General features: G+C 28.0%; 1 protein-coding gene and 1 pseudogene across 3 annotated transcripts; both read left to right on the top strand.

Annotated features, from left to right (window-relative positions):
• Nucleotides 1-8,807: 8,807 nt before the first annotated feature.
• LOC111288356 (calcium/calmodulin-regulated receptor-like kinase 1) lies at nt 8,808-13,263 on the top strand. Of its 2 annotated transcripts, XM_089759662.1 has the most exons (9): nt 8,830-8,949; nt 9,424-9,470; nt 9,676-10,056; nt 10,617-10,770; nt 11,353-11,479; nt 11,869-11,954; nt 12,081-12,152; nt 12,369-12,572; nt 12,653-13,263. In XM_089759662.1, the coding sequence occupies exons 3-9, from the start codon at nt 9,743-9,745 to the stop codon at nt 12,983-12,985; spliced, it is 1,290 nt and encodes a 429-aa protein (XP_089615788.1). In that variant the 5' UTR covers nt 8,830-8,949; nt 9,424-9,470; nt 9,676-9,742; the 3' UTR covers nt 12,986-13,263. The 2 variants fall into 2 exon arrangements, with proteins under 2 accessions (XP_089615787.1, XP_089615788.1); XM_089759661.1 differs by lacking the exon at nt 9,424-9,470 and having other exon boundaries at nt 8,808-8,949.
• An 860-nt stretch (nt 13,264-14,123) lies between these two features.
• LOC111288869 (large ribosomal subunit protein uL24c-like) lies at nt 14,124-16,382 on the top strand (annotated as a pseudogene). The gene is made up of 4 exons (XR_016341880.1): nt 14,124-14,244; nt 15,336-15,353; nt 15,596-15,828; nt 16,042-16,382. The product of XR_016341880.1 is annotated as a large ribosomal subunit protein uL24c-like (transcript).
• The last annotated feature ends 663 nt before the right edge of the window (nt 16,383-17,045 follow it).

Raw genomic sequence — 17,045 nt, 5'->3', positions numbered from 1 at the left:
ATGGTTTCAATGACCTTTGACCTAGTTAAATCAAAGCACCGAGTATGGGGTGCTAATAGAAGAAGTCTTGAATTTGACCATAACTAGCACAAATTGTTCAAGTTACTCAAGGTAGGGTTACCTTCACTATAATTGTCTATCCATGTGAGTGGAATAATGTATTGCCCATTCAAATGTAGAAGAGATCATATAGCAAGGCACCAGCCACTAGCAAGATCTATATAAAAGTAATTGGACTAAGACATCCTTTACAAGTCAAGACTCTTCAATCTTTATGACTTTTCTTCAAAAGGTAGATCTTCTATCTACATCTATGGGAATTGTACCATCTTTAGTTTATTACAAAGTTCAAGGATTTGAATTTCAATCCTTATAATTTCTTTTTTGAAATCTTTAGACTCTAAAAAAAATTAAATGTTAATCTTATGAATAATTCTTGAACCGTAGTAAAATATTAATTTGATATATAAATTTTAAAAATCTCTAATATAATACTTGAATTATAAATCTATTAATTAATATGATACTCATTCCTAACGTGATTAATTTTAAATGATGATATATGACAGATAAATAATTTTTTAAATATAAAATTAATTAATTAATTTATAATTTAAATATTACATTATAAATTTTTAAAATTCAAATATCATATTAAAAATTTCATTATAATTTAAAAATCGTTCATAATATTAACTCAAACATTAATCACTTGGATTTGGTCCAAACTATAAGGATAAGAAGAGATTTATTCATTTGAGTAAACTTTAAAAAATTTGTTATAATGGCATTTGATAATATTCTAAACTCTAAAAAATAGTTGAACTTAGGAAATTTTGGTTATTTTAGATGTGACAAATCAATTTACTTGCATTTGAACATGGACCAAGCTTGGTGCAGGTTGTCCATGGCATGCCCAAGCTCAACCAAGAATTTTCAGGCCCCAGCTCAGCCAGGCTATAGACATTTGTACCCAAAAAAAAAACCCATGGAATTGGCAAAGGCAACTTTTCTTTCCAAATGAAACTTCCTTGATCAAGGCTCAACAGATTAAAGTCAAGGCAGTCTTCGTGTCAAATTGGAACTTCAAATGTTCTAGAAGATTAAGAACCAAAGACAAAGAGTCTTTGATTAAATTATACCTAACATCAAATCTTTGGAGAAATTTAGTAATGAACTTACTATCATTTCTAAATCATCATTAAAAAAAAAAAAAACCTCAATACGCAAAAATATATTAGCATACCAATTAAGGATAGAGATAACAGTAGATTGGGATAAGATGATTTTTTGTCAACCATAAAAATATTTTAACTGATTTTGATCGGATTGGATGTAAGAGTTTTATTTTTACACTTAATTTCGATTTAACATATATATTTAACTCACGTTTAACTTACATTTAATTTACATTCAATTTAAAATTAATTTAATAATTTTATTTAATATAATATTTTATAAAATATTTTTAATATAAATTATACTTTAATCATATATAAATATAATATTTTATTAAATTAATATATATAAATATAAAATTAAAAAATAATATATATATATATATATATATATATATATATATATATCATGGACAAGTGAAGATGAAGTACTTTAAAATCCTCTCACCCAACCTTGACGTTTTTAAAAAAAAATCCAATCCTTCATTTTAAAAATACCGTCCCAATCAAACGGAGATGAATCAACACCCGTTGAGTACGCATTGTGTTATTATCCGTGATTGTAGTGTCTTTTGACTTCGTCTAAAACTTATATCGAGGTAAATTTTATAATTTAAAATATGATATGATAATATAATATAAATATAAGATATAAAAATAATATGATTTAAAATTTTAGTAATAATTATATATATTTAATAAAATTAAAATATATATATTTTATATTTTTATATTAATATAATTATGATATATAATTTTCATGTAAAATATAATATTAATATATAAATTTTAATATTTTATATGATATAAAGGCACGAATCACAAGATTTATATTGAAGTATCAGCTAATATAGCAATGAGCTGGGTTTAAACATTGTATACTTTAAGCTAAAAAAAATTTTAATTTAATTTAATTTATTTTATTTTATTCATCCTTAAAAAATAATATTTAATAAATTTAAATGTTAAATTTTAATATTTATAATTTTTTTATTATTTCCAAATTTTGACTTTTTAAAATTTTAATACTTATAAATTTTTTTTTTTACTATTTCTAGATTTTGACCTCTTTTTCACTAAACTAAAATGGAATATTAGCCTTCCCAAACCTAAAAAATGCAAGGAAGAAAAAAAAACACTTTACTGTTAACTCAATGGTATGGTATAAAAGGTTAGGTGAGAATTTATATGAATAGATTAAATGAAAATGGATAATTCAAATTTATCACAATTGTTGAATCTCCTCCATCGTTTTAAATTTCTTTCTTCATAATTTTTTTTTCTTTTATGAGTTTCATCATCTTTAAATTGAATAATTCAAATATTTTTCCATAAATACTAAATTCCAATATTTTCCCATTGTTTCTTGGCCAGGTTTTTACTTGCCATGACCCCACAAATTTGTTTTCTAGGTTTTGAGTTATCTATATGATTTGATTGATTTTAAATGAGCATAAAAACTAAACTCTCTTCCAATTGATTCTTCTCATAAAAATAAACAAAAACAAGTGATAAATTAAACTCTTTACTATTTTGTTTTAAAAGAAAAAGTGCCCACATGTGCAAAATCACATGCACCCACATTGTCACATGCCCCCTTTGGTCCCAATCATAAGTGGCCAAAACCTTTGCTTTGCTTTACTCTCATACGACCAAAAATATAGCAAAAATTTTGGAAAAATGGGAAATTTTGTGGGTTTTTTTTTTTTAATATTTAAAGTTATCAAATTTTAAATTTAAATTATTAAAATTAATAATTTAATATTTTATCAATAAATTATACGATTGTTAGCACGACGAATTATCTTGCCTCCAAATTAATGTGAAAACAATCAATTGGGATATGAAAAATGGAATTGAATATATATATATATATAATTGAAAAATGAAATTTTATTAAACCATAAAGGGATTAAAAAAGAGAGTGATACTTTAATGGTGATCCAGTCCTAGGAATTGGAACTCAAAGGGTAAAAAAAAGTGGAAGATCCAAACAAGAATTTATGATTGTCATATGGTTAGGTTGGCAGGTGAGGGGGAGAAAGTAATATTAAAAAATTGAACAATTATATTAATTGTTTGAGATGGACTATATATGGACCATGTATCATCATCTTGCAACCAAGATTAGAGGAATTTTCATGATTTTTGTCTCCAAATTAGATAGCAATATGCTTTTTTTAAAAGGGAAAATCATAATATTTATTAGGAGAAAAAAAGGTTTTAAAAAAAAATTTGGAGAGAAATATTTGTCCTACACAAATATCAATTATTAGGATTTTTTTTCTTCTTAATAACAAATAATTCTTTGAGTGATAGATTTTAAAAAACTATATCATTTATTTAAAATAAATGAAACATTTTTCATTAAGCCAAATGCATATTAATTATGTTTGGTTTCTACAATTTTATTTTTATTTTAAAAGAAATAATATTTGATTTTTGTATTGAAAGTTTCATGTCAAATCTTGGGAACGAAATGAGATTTATAAATGAAATAAGTTTATTTTAAAGGTTTTGGGTCAAATTTTGATGACAAAATGAGATTTATAAAATGATTTAGATTTATTTGAATAGATTGTGTAATCTAAAATTATATTAAATGAATTCAAATTTTAATTTAATTAATTTATATGATTATATTTGAGAGATAACATCAGATCTGAAATTTCAATCTTAGCATTTATAATTTTTTTTATTTTAAGTTGCAATTTTTTTTATAAAAAATAATCATAAGTAAATAAATAAATAAAAAGTAAAACTAATAGAAACAAAAAAAAAAATGATAAGCATAGAAAAATAAATAAAGGGTTTAAACTCTAAAGTCAAAAATTAATTCATATCAAAATTTAAATTATAATAATTAATCTTAAATATAAAAAATTAAAAGAATAAATAATATTAATGATTCGTAAGACAAAACGATGGTCCAAGTTAAAATTTTCTTTTTGGAGTTTCCAGTGGAAGGAGGAGACAAATACTAAGGTTTAAAGCAGCTTTTTAAGATTTGTCTTGATTCATTTGACCGTTGCTTCGTAATAACCAATGTGCTTTAATCATTTATTCCAAAAAAAACAAAAACAATGTGCTTTAATCTTGTTGGAGCTGGTAAAGTAAAGTATATGATCCAAAGATTTTCTTCTTTCAAAAACTTTTTTCCAATATTTAACACTAACTACTATCAAAATAATAATAAATTTTTTTTAAACTTTATTATCTCTTTTTGTTATCTAAAGAGACAAAATTTTAGTATAAATAAAAAAAAATTTAATTCGAAATTAAATCTTTAATATTCTTTCAAACACCTTTAATCATTAAATTAAAGACGGGAAGACTTTGACTTAATTAACCATTAGCCAAATTTTATTATCACTTTATAAATATCAATTAATGTTCTAAATAATAATATTATCTTAAAAAATTTTACTTGGTGGTGACGGTTTGGTTTGATTTTGACTTCAAATAAACTTTGCATGTGTATTTTATCGGATAAATGATGATATTCAATTAATGTTGAGAGTCGTTTTTATTTTTTTATACTTAAAATTATTAAAATTTAAATTTTGATAATTAAAATTAAAATTTTCACATGTTACAACATAAAGATTATAACATTTTTGTTATAAAATTCAATATAAGTTCATGTATGAAAACAAGGTTGGGAACTTTCATTTGACCGTTTCTTTGTAACAATCAATGTGCTTTAATCCTGTTGGAGTTGGTGAAGTACATTGATCCAAAGATTTTCTTATTTCAAAAAACTTTTCCCAAAATTTCAATCTTCCAATTATTAAAAAAAAAAAATAACTTTTGCATTTTATAAATATTAATTAAGGGTCTAAATGATAATATTACCTTAAAAAATTTTACTTAAGTGATGTCCCTTTGATTTGATTTTGGCTCAAATTAAACTTTGCACGTGTATTTCATTGAATATCAATTTTTTTTCATTATTAAATTAAATCTATAGTGACAATCACCACTAAATTTTTTTTTTCTCTTAGCAATATTGCTTCTCAAACCCATATTTTCCTTTTAATAAAGTGTCAAAATATAACCACAATATATATATATAATTATGTTGTAAAAATTTGGTAGAAAATTTATTTTGAACAATAATGGAATTTTTTGGGAGAGCAATTTCTTGATTTAGATTTTGACTTGTATATCTAGCTAGGTCTAGGGATGAATGAATGAAGGTGGTGTAGTTGAAGACTAATAAGTTTATAAGACTTTATTTATTATTATTATCTTTGAATTTAAACCCAAATGTCATAATCTTTGATTTTTAATAACTATGATTAAGGTCTTTTTTATCAAAAGTAAGTATGGGGTTCACTTATATGTTACTAAAAAAAAATTTCATCGTCAACGTATAAAATACAAACTTATATTAAGAAATTATTAGAGTTAATAAAGTAACACGATTGTTTAAAAATATAATAAAATAAATAAAAATAATGATAAAACAAAATATGTAACAGTCTCATAATTTTACATGTAGAGTTAAAAAATTTTACTTAATATTAAAAACGAACTCAATATATATTTGGGGATTTTTAACCTTTCCATTCATATTAGGTGTGTTAGGATGACAGTTGCCCACTTTCTCCTACATACATGAGGAGCTCTCTCAAAAGATCAACAAATCACTTCATTTTCTTTTTGGCTAAATGTAAACTCTAGTAGGTTTAGTGAAACTAATTTCATCAAACTTTTTCAAAGGTTTGGAGAAACTAAATAAACAAGTTCCTCTTCCTTTCTAGTTATGCATCCTTAGATTCTTGACCACAAAGCAATTTATTATACTTAAATATCATTTATTTTACGTAAAATAACAAAAAACAAATGTTTTATAAATCAAGCATTCATATAGTTGAGCAGCTGAACATTTTAATCAATGATAAATATTATATATATATGTATATATTCTTCACTCAAAAATTAAATTTGATTTTTTTTCTCAAATTAAAAAAATTATATAATTAAAGCATAATTAATTTTTTTTTAATAATATGGTCAGGAGTATTCCCAAATTAAAGCAAATCTTCTAAAGGATTATATAGTCTTACGACATAAGTTTTAGTTTAGGAACTCAAGTGGAACAAATGTGAGAATTTTGAGTGTATATCTTAATTATTTGATAAGAGCATAATCTTTTTTTTTTTTTTTTTAAACAGTAAGGAGGTTCTTGCGTTTTGTTCGATTTATGAAAAATAATTTATATATATATATTTTTTATTTAGCAGTAAGGGATTCTTGAATTCTATTCAATATAATTTTTTCGAGATTGATTCAAACAAAAATTTTAATATCAAACTTAATGAATTTATAAAAAGAATGATCTTTTCATAGCTTTCCAAAAGATTTAAACACAAATAATAAATAGAGAGCACACTCTTTTTGTCACTTTAACCGATCATTAAATATGAAATAATATATTTTTCAACATTTATTAAAGTTTATATATATATATATATATATTGTCTTTAACTGCTTGACTTAATGGTCAAGATAACCTTAAAAAGATTGTCAAAATTGAGATTCGAATCACAACTTTTTTCTTCCCCCTTAATGTAGAACTATGCTTCCCTTGAATGACGAAATATATATATATTTTTTCTAGTTTACACTTTAAATGGATAAGGTAAAAGGTAAATAAGGCTCCATTGGGTGCATTTAAATTGGAAATTAGCCAAAATCAAAGGTGATTTCAAAATTTGGGTTGCCTAATGAAAAGTGTTGAGGTACCAAACTTCAATTCCACCCTTAGGTCGTAGAATGGTAAGGTCACACCTAAAACTAAAAGCCAGTGTGCCTTATATTATTTTGGACCAACTCACCCATATGCCTTAACTTTTAAGGGTATTCCTTGCTTTTCTTTTCTTTTTTTTTTTTTTTGGATTAATATTAGAATATAATAGAAAAATTATCATATTTATTGACAGAAACTCCACTGCTTTAATTAGCAGGATAGCATGATTTACGGTATAGTAAAAAAAATAAAAAAATGAAACATGTAATAAATTTTTAATTTCACTTATGAAATTAAAAAATTTTCACTATCAATCTATAAAAACAAATTTAAAAGAAGACATGTGTTCTAACAAGTAATTATGTGTATATAAGTAAAAATTAATTAAAAATATAATAAAACTAAAATATTACACTTGCAATTACAATATTAAATATAGTATAATAGATTCTTTTATCACCAATTTATTGCTTTTTCACTTATAAATTGTAAGAAATTTAAGGAAATAACTTAAAAGCATTTGCTAATTTATTTAACTAATTAATAAGTATCAAACTAAGTTTTATTTATATTTTTATTTGTGTAACATCATAATGACAAAAAAATTAATGGATACATAGACAGGTATATGTCATAATCTATCACAGTTTTTAAAACTTATAATTCATTTGAAAACTTATAAAATTCATTAATGTCTTTGTGATTGAGATTGATGAGTATTTGATGCATTTAGGAATTATGAATGAGTACATGCAAAACTTATACTAATAAGTTATTAACTTAATGATATTACAATCGACTCTAAAATTAAAAGTTTCAAATCCGAACCCTAATTATCGCTCAAATGATTAAAAAAAAAAATCATATTTTGATGATTGAAAATTATTAATATTTATAATTTTTTAAAAGTTAAAAAGTGGAGATTCAAATTTAAAATTATTTTAGTAATTTTATTTAATATATTATTTTCACTAATTTTAAGAAAAAATAATAAATATAAAAAATTATATACATAACTTGTAATCAATACTATATTATATTAACACTTTTTTTTTTCTACTTTTAGAGATAAAATTTACTAATAAGTTACTATTTTACCATTTTATATTTGGAAACAAAAAAAATTTAGAGATGGAGTTTAATTGTATAAAATAAAATAATCATTTTATTTCCAAAAAAAAGGTCAAATTCAATTAAGAATGCCATGTTAGCCCAAAATGATAATCCAAACAAGGCCATGTTTGGCAACTAATAAATATTACTCTTTCACTCCATCCCGCGTTTACTATACAAACGGCGACTCACGTATTTTCTTTTTTAATAAAATAAAGAAGTGATAACATCTCATTTCACTGTTAAATTATTGCATTTTTTTAGTGTCATACTTGAATAAAAATATTTTTTAATTTGATATTTAAATTACAGTGTTGTGTATTAAGTTATCTCAATTTTTATCATCATTAAAATAAAATTAATGTAACATTTAAATATTAACATATATATAACACATAGTTACCTTATAATTTAAATATGATTGTCGATTATATTTTTAAAAATAAAAATTATATTTAGATATAAATTTAAAAAAAAATTATAATTTTTTTAATTTTAAAAAATATCCGTGATAATCAAATCACTACCACACGATAATAGCATATCATCCATATCAGTATTAAAGCGTTAAGTCGTCCTTAATCTAATAGTGTTAAGAGATTTGGGTAATTTCATACCAGGAATTAAAGTTTAGGTACTTGATTATAAGTTTTTTTAACTTAGATACCACATTAGAAAAATCATAACTGTTCAAGGGTCAAAAGAAGTAATATCCCAATAAAAAGTTCTCTGTAAAACTCCAACAATAATTTTTTTTTTTCAACTTTCAAAAACCTCTCTCCGCAGTCCTCAACCCTCAGATTCTTCCTTTAAAATCCCACTCAAAGAATTTGCTGCTCAACATTTTCATTGCTGTTTTCTCTTTTATTCCTTGCTCCAAAGAAAGCATGTAACTGAAGAAATGTATGTTTCTTTTACTTGTTTATTAAAAAAGTTAGTCTTGAAAGTTAATGTTTTTGGTTTGTTTCTTCATCAATGCATTTCATTTCACTTTTTCATTAGAAAATTTTTTTTGTGTTTTTCATATCTGGCCTTGTTTTCATGTTTTCATGGCTTAAAAGTTTTCTGGGTCTTTTTTTTTTCTTGCTCTGTACTCTGTTTGTTTTACTCTAAACCTCTTTGCTTTCTTGAAACTCTTTTGGAGTTCAGAAAGTCTTTCTTTTCTTAGTAACGAAACAGATCAGTATTATAATTCCTGTTCTTTAATCTATAATCAGCTGAAAGTTTCAGTTTTTGGTTCATAAATGTATAATTAATAAGTTTCTGAATAATACTAATCAGATCAAGTATATTTTCTGCACAAGCTTTAGTCTCATTGTTTTTCTCTTTTATTGAATTTTGTTCCTGGGGGTCTTTTCAATCTGTTTCTTTTTACAGTTAAGTGAATTCGAGCAGTTTTTAGCATAAGACTATTCAGATAGAAGGTAAAGATTTGTTCGTTTTGTCATGTATCTTAATTTTGACTTTTATTTCATTTGCTATGAAAAATGTCATATGAAGGTTCTAAACTTGACCTTATAGTTTTGATAAGATTAGTATTGTTTGACTTTGAATTGTGCTACAGTTTTTTACTTTTCTTTTCTTATTGTCAATTTGAGATGGCTTATAATTGGCTTAATTGGACTGCAGGGTTGTATTTGCTGTTGTTTCAATGGACTGGAGGCTTGAATAGCAAATAGCAAAAGAAGGAGTGGAGATGAGGGGGGAGTCATCTGGTTTGATCATTGGGATCTCTATAGGGTTAGTGATCGGTGTGCTTTTAGCTATTTTTGCACTGTTTTGTATCAGGTATCATAGAAGGAGATCCCAGATAGGAAACAGCAGTTCCAGGAGGGCTGCAACTATTCCTATCAGGGCTAATGGAGCTGATTCTTGTACTATATTATCGGATTCGACTATTGGTCCTGAGTCACCTGTGAAATCTGGAAGAAATAGAATGCCTATGTGGCTTGAAGGGTTTAGAAGGAGTAATGTTGTCTCTGCATCTGGAATACCCGAGTATCCATACAAGTATGTTTCTTTTGAAACTAGTTGCACTTATGCATCATAGTAGTTGATTTTGAGTGGTATTGATTTTAACAGATATTTTTCTTTAGTTTTATATGTGATTATGATTCTATGAAGATGTGTTAGTGACTGGTTTGTATTGTTATCCATGTGATATGATTAATGATTTAATGGCTATGGGAAATTATTTTTGTGGTCCACTCTTGAATCAACTTTGCTTGATTGTATCATGTCTTGTATTTGTGTCCCAAGGTAGATAGCATGATATGAACTTTTCAAGGTTTCCCAATTTTGGAATCTTTGAAGTTGTTTGTTTTTCGGTAAAACTGGCCATTCTTGATGAGAAACTAACTGGATTCTTGTAGTTCAATACGTTTTTAAAATCAGGCAATCAATATCTCTAAAATCAAGCCAATGGCTAGAACGTAAGCCCTTAATACTTTCTTTGATGTTATAGCGAACTAGTAGTATAGGTGGGTGGCTTGTGGCTTGAATATGTGTATTTTTCATCAGCTTTTCCTTTATTTTTCTTTGCTAATTCGCTGATGGCATTGCTTATACAGGGATTTGCAAAAAGCAACCTATAATTTTACAACACTAATAGGACAAGGAGCCTTTGGTCCGGTTTATAAAGCTCAAATGTCAACTGGTGAAACAGTTGCTGTAAAAGTGCTCGCCACTGATTCTAAGCAAGGGGAGAAAGAGTTCCAGACAGAGGTAGGGATGGTTAATAGTTAATATTTCACAACTATCAGCATATTTAATGGCAAGATTTATCTATTCTGTATTAAAATTTGCATAAGCATTTGTACAATAGTATTATTCTTGATTTTTACAAGATGCTGCCACTTTAGAATCCTTTTCTTGTCACCATCACTCGGCATGCTTTTCTAGTTTCTTAAGAGAGAAACACAACTTGGCATCCAAGGAAGAATATCAGACTAATATCGATTTCCACTCTTTCTATAAGCAAAAACTTAAAGTAGAAGTAGATTAGTGAATGATAAGAGATACAGCTTCCAAGTTTTTTCTTTTAAGTGAATGAGGTAACAAAGCAATGAACGCTTGGAACATCATATTGACTAAAAAAGATTCCCATCAAAAGCATTTGACTACATGAAATTCAGAGAAAAACTTGATTAGGGAATCAAAGTCATGCACAATCTTTCACCCAACTTATTATTTGCCCCTTTTAACATGCCTTTGCTGATTGCATTTCTCTGTGTATGTGTACTTTTTCTTTTTGTTCCTTCCTGCAGTCTGCATCTTGTTTAATGTTTCACCCTCTTAACATTTCAGGTTATGTTATTGGGAAGGCTGCATCACAGAAACCTTGTAAATTTGGTTGGATATTGTGCAGAAAAGGGTCAGCATATCCTTGTCTATGTGTACATGAGTAAAGGCAGCTTGGCTTCTCATTTGTACAGTAAGTAGGCTTCAACTATCTAGATAGAAAGATCCATATATTTTTCTGAATGACCGAAACCAAAGTGTTGTACTATGGACTTGTATATCAGCTGGTCTTACACTTCTCTATGTTAACTTTTTTATTTTTTGTAAAACAAAGCTTGTTTGGATCTTTGGCATTCAATTTTTTCTGACACTACCCTATTTTTTAGGCTGTTCTGCCTGTTGAATCTATAATAAGCTGGCACATTGAAATACAAGTATGAATTGGATTACAATTAGCTTTGCAATATAAAGCATCAAGAAATTATGATTTTGGACAAACTTGTAGTTGCCTGATCTTTGAAAATTTAATTCATATACAATAGTTTCTAGGGAAAATGAAAGCTGCATTTCATCTTTGTGCAGGTGAAAATCATGAACCTCTGAGCTGGAATTTGAGGGTTTATATTGCTTTAGATGTAGCAAGGGGCTTGGAATATCTTCATGACGGGGTAATATTTCTTATTTGGACTATACATGGACACGTCTATGTTTGGAGGCATGTATCTGCAGATTCATGTGCATGCATTTTATGCTTATGGTCAAAATTTGTTAATTTATTCACATTTCTTTTCCAGGCAGTTCCTCCCGTAATACACCGGGACATTAAGTCATCCAATATTCTGTTGGATGAGTCCATGAGAGCCAGGGTATGTTGCTGATTGATAATTATATATTGCTACAGGAGAAGCATGAAATTCCGTTAAGATTCTATCTTGGCTTTAGTTTGGTAAACCTTTTAATGTTGTCCTTGGTTGAATGGGCCTTTTGTTCTAGATTTTATAAGTAACTCTTAATTTCTGAGAGATTGGTATATTTATGTGCGAATACATGGCTTAATCTTATGGGACTGCCATCTCAAGCAGGTGGCTGATTTTGGGCTTTCAAGAGAAGAGATGGTAGACAAACACAAGGCTAACATACGAGGAACGTTTGGATATCTCGATCCTGAGTATATATCTACAAGGACCTTTACTAAGAAAACCGATGTTTACAGTTTCGGGGTATTGCTCTTTGAACTCATAGCTGGCAGAAATCCTTTACAGGGTCTCATGGAATATGTTGAGCTAGTAAGATCTCTCTTTCACTTTCTTAAAAGTTTAGGCTTATACCCTTGTAGTTCTGAATATGATAGTGATATGACAAACAGGCAGCTATTAGTACTGAAGGAAAAGTTGGGTGGGAGGAAATCGTGGATTCACGATTGGACGGGAAATTTGACGTGCAAGAGCTCAATGAAATAGCAGCTCTTGCGTATAAATGTGTTAACCGTGTTCCCAAGAAACGGCCTTCCATGAGGGACATCGTGCAAGTGCTAACACGAATCCTTAAAACGAGACACAGCAAGAAGCATCAGAAGTCCCCATCTGCTACCGTGGATGAGGTTACAGCTGACTTAGAGCAAGGAGAAACTAGGATTCTGGTAACCGAACACCAAAGAGACGAGTCCATGGATAGCACAGCTGACACTTTTGAAATGTAGTCAATGGTTCTTCCATTTGTTAAATTTTCTTGGTTTGGGCTTTGTTTGTGACATACTTGGGGATGTAAAGGAGCTAAAGCAAAAGCAGGTTTGGTTGTAGCCTTTGAGTTCTTTTTTGAGTGGGTTAGGGTAAAAGGATTGTGTGTAATTTGGTGTAACATAGTTAGGGTTTTCCTCTTTTTATCATTTTTTTTCTCCTTTGTTTTGCTCATCTAATTTTGTATATTAATAGTTTAGAAATGAAAATGAATGAAAGCATAGATGATGTCTTTCCAAAATTGTTTTTCTACCTTGTAAACTTCACCAACCCTAATTGGTTTTCGACATAATTTCCAAACAAAAAAAGAAAATTAAAATCCCATTTGATTCTTTCCAAATTTGGTTTAATCTCTTCTAATGGTTCAAGACATATTCAATCCATAGTCTCTCTTTATGAAAATCATATATTAATTATTGAATTAAATATTCAGATAAATATGAAAATCAAGTATTGATTACTGATTCTAATGTTCAAATGTAATTCAAAACACTAAAATTTTTGAATTTTTTTTTTTATAATTTTGAGTTTTACTTTTTGGTTTGAGATTTTTCGATATTCGAAAATTACTTTTAATTTCGATTATTTCGAAATCGAGTCGGATTAGACTTCAAAAGGAAGGTAAGTTCTCTTATCATTTATTTTTTTCATTTATAATATTTAAAATCAAAATTTTATTTAAGGAGAATCGAATTTCTTATCACTCGAATTTACGAATGTTGATATAATGAAATTGTTAATATAAAAAATGGATTTTAAGAATGAATTTTATTGAAGGTTTATGAATATGTTAATATGAAAAGTGTAAAACGATAAAAAAAAAAAAAATTGTGGAGAAAACAAAATTTATACATTAAAGAAAAAACTTAATGTGTTGATAAAAAATTACTATAAAAGGAAAAATAATAAAGTTCTACAAAGATTTAAAAAAAAAAAACTCTGCAAAGATTTTTTTTTTTTTTGATAATTGAAATTATCCCTAAAAAGAATTTTTAGTAAGAAAAAAGAAAAGAAAAATGCATTAATGTACAAGTCTAAAACGGTGTCGTGTTTAACACTATCTATCCTCCCTTACCCATTATATGGTATTTATCATCGTGGCTGCAGGCGAAAACAATGGCAGCCATGGCTGCGTTGCAAAGCTCCATAGCTATTTTCTCTCTCTTCAAACTCCTTCTTAGGCCAACGTCTCACAATTCCTCCTTCTCTCTCCCATCTTCATGTACGTTCTCTTCCTCTTTTTATTTTTTTTTCTTTCAATTCGATCAATCTTTTTAACCTCATCTTTTATCTCTAATTTACACATTTTCCTCATTTTTCAATTCTTTGGTGGTTATATGGAAATGGGTATTTCATGAATTTCACTCTTGTTGTAGTTTTTCCTTAGTTGTTTTGGCTAAGACTAAACAACTTCCTTAATTCTTTTGGTGTTGAAAGGACCAAACTTTTGACAGAGTATTCAACCTTATCTGTGTTGATTGAAGTTTTTCCCTGATGATAATCAAATGGTTCTTTTTTAATGAAATTGGTTTGTTTTTGTTTGGTAATTTGGTAAATTTGAATGAGATTGGGTTGCATAAAGCAGGTTTTTTCTTTTCCTTATCAAATAAAGAGATTAAATTTTATAACTAAGCATCAAAATGCTTTGCTTAGTCATTGGAATGATGCTTTTAAGTCTTTAGAAGGGAAATTGGTCACTATCTTTATCCAATTAGTGGCAAACTTGCCACTGATTGTTTGTTAGGTAACTTATTTTCTTTCAATGCAAGTTCACACTGTAATAAATTTCTCAATTTGTAACTGAGGGAATGGATAGATCATTTTCTATTATTTGCTTTTTATTCTCTTCGTGCATAGCAAAAATAGTGTTTATGTACTATATGTTGAGCTGTGCAACATTGATGAATGTTTTGGCCTTTGTTTAGAGATTTGGTTCTGGTTTAGTAGATCTCCGTTGGTTATCTCTGTGCTAGAAAGTTGTCATAGTCAAGAAGGTCATAAGTTCACGACCATTATCGGTTGTACTTTTGATTTCTTGTTGGTCTTAATGTGCATGAATTTGTGCCTATGAGAGATGAACAAGAGAAATGAAATGGGAGTGTGCTTTGTTTACTTTACAGTTTGTATGGTAACATTGTGTTCTTTGCTTTCAGTTTAGAACATTTATTGAGATTGTGATTCTGATTTGTGACAGCTAAGCTCTATTGCCATGTCATTTCTCTTAAACTACAATTTGACTCACTGGCCGCATCCATAAAGAAATAGTGATTACTGGAAATTTTGATAATGATTTACTGTTTTTATTGCATACAGGTCAAGCCAAGAGAGAAGGTTGGTATTCCGCTCCCATTTTTTCATGCAATTCTTTTCATATTTTAACCAAAATATAACTGTTTCATAGTGGACTTTCCAGGGGGAAGATATTTGATTTCTTCCATTGCTGAATAGAAGGGATAGACTTCCATACGAATTTTAGATTGCCTAATTGAAATTACTTGTTTGCTATGTCTGACGTGCTTACTTTTCCTTGGTATTAACTATTTCTTTTTTTTTTTTTTACCTGTACCTTACAGCTTCAACGATGGGAACGGAAGGAATGTAAGCTGAAAAGTGTTCCGGTTTTACATAAAATGCACGTTAAGGTTGGAGATTCCATTAAAGTAATATCAGGCCGTGATAAGGGCAAAATTGGAGAGATAACCAAGATCTTTAAGCATAACAGCACCATTGTAGTGAACGATATAAACCTGAAGACTAAGCATATATGAAGAGCAGAGAAGAGGTTCAACCAGGACAAATAATTAAGGTAATTTATAGTGTTCAATTTTACTTTCAAAAAGAAAAAAACAAAGTTCTTATGCTTTTATTTGTGCTTTATTTTGGAAAGTGTTCATGCCTTGGAAAGCTGCATATATTTTTGGTGTGCAAGAATACATAAGTGAAAATATCCTTTAATTCTCAACCTTTATATGTGTTTATCTCATTTGCCTGTTTAGGTGTTTTAATTGTGGTGTTCCAGATTGAAGCGCCTATTCACAGCTCAAACGTGATGCTCTATTCTAAAGAACAAGATGTCATGAGCTGGGTGGGTCATAAAGTGTTAGATGATGGGAAAAGGGTCCGATACCTTATAAAGACTGCAGAAATCATTGACAGTGATGAAAACTGGAAAAAATTGAAAGAAGCTGGAAAGGAGAAAAATGAAGTTGCCGTTGCTGCCTCTTAGAACCAAAACTCATAACTTTCAAAATTAAATGTGGCTTCTGGAAATCTAGATGTTTCTCTGTCTTCTTCCATCTTTATTCTCCCGTTACTTAAACATCTTTAAAGGTTGTCGATCTGTAAGTTGATTCTTTTGGCTAGCAGTAAATATTTATTTGATCTATGATCATATTGTATGGCAAACCAATGTGTAGACTAAATATGCAAGTTATTTTCAATTGTACTAGTTAATCCAGAGAGTTCATTTCTCGCATTTGTTGTTTGGGGTCAAATCCACTGGGAGGGTATGGACTGGGCCAAGCCGAGGAACTCCTTGTTGCTTAACAAAAAAATGTAAGGATACATCTGAAGCTAAGCATTATGTTCTGAGTTCAGAGTAGATTATGTCAAATTGTCCAGGGACTGGATGATGAAAAGAGCATAAACTTCAGAGCTTCATGTTCTTACAGAAATATATATACTTAATAAATTCCACATTCCAAATCTACTATGTGAGACTTCTCCTAGTTGATTTTCTAGTAGTTTATCTTTTTTGTTCCTTTGGTATGACTTTCTCGTGGTCCAACCATTAATGATCTCAAGAAGCTTGGTAGGCAGAGGCTGCACCTGATGCACTCTACTTTTGATGGTTAGGCTACTTTTTTATGTAAAAGATCACAATCAACAATATTTTTGCTCTTTTGAGAAACCAAACACATACATTTATCACTAAATTAAATGTTTGAATTTATATATATTAAGCCAGGATTCACAATACATATATTTATCACTAAATAAAATGCTCGAATGCATATATTAAGC

Source organism: Durio zibethinus, chromosome 4 (genome assembly GCF_047325235.1).
Source record: "Durio zibethinus cultivar Kanyao isolate XHJ-2024 chromosome 4, ASM4732523v1, whole genome shotgun sequence".
In the NCBI taxonomy this organism is placed as follows: domain Eukaryota; kingdom Viridiplantae; phylum Streptophyta; class Magnoliopsida; order Malvales; family Malvaceae; genus Durio; species Durio zibethinus.
This window is presented reverse-complemented; position numbering and strand designations above follow the sequence as displayed.

What these genes read in the sequence shown, in the direction of transcription:
- LOC111288356 (XM_089759661.1), top strand. Translation starts at nt 9,743, where the DNA reads ATGAGGGGGGAGTCATCTGGTTTGATCATTGGGATCTCTATAGGGTTA. An exon ending in TGGAATATCTTCATGACGGG is followed by an intron (nt 11,955 to 12,080) that starts GTAATATTTCTT and finishes TTTCTTTTCCAG; the next exon opens with GCAGTTCCTCCCGTAATACA. An exon ending in ATGAGTCCATGAGAGCCAGG is followed by an intron (nt 12,153 to 12,368) that starts GTATGTTGCTGA and finishes CATCTCAAGCAG; the next exon opens with GTGGCTGATTTTGGGCTTTC.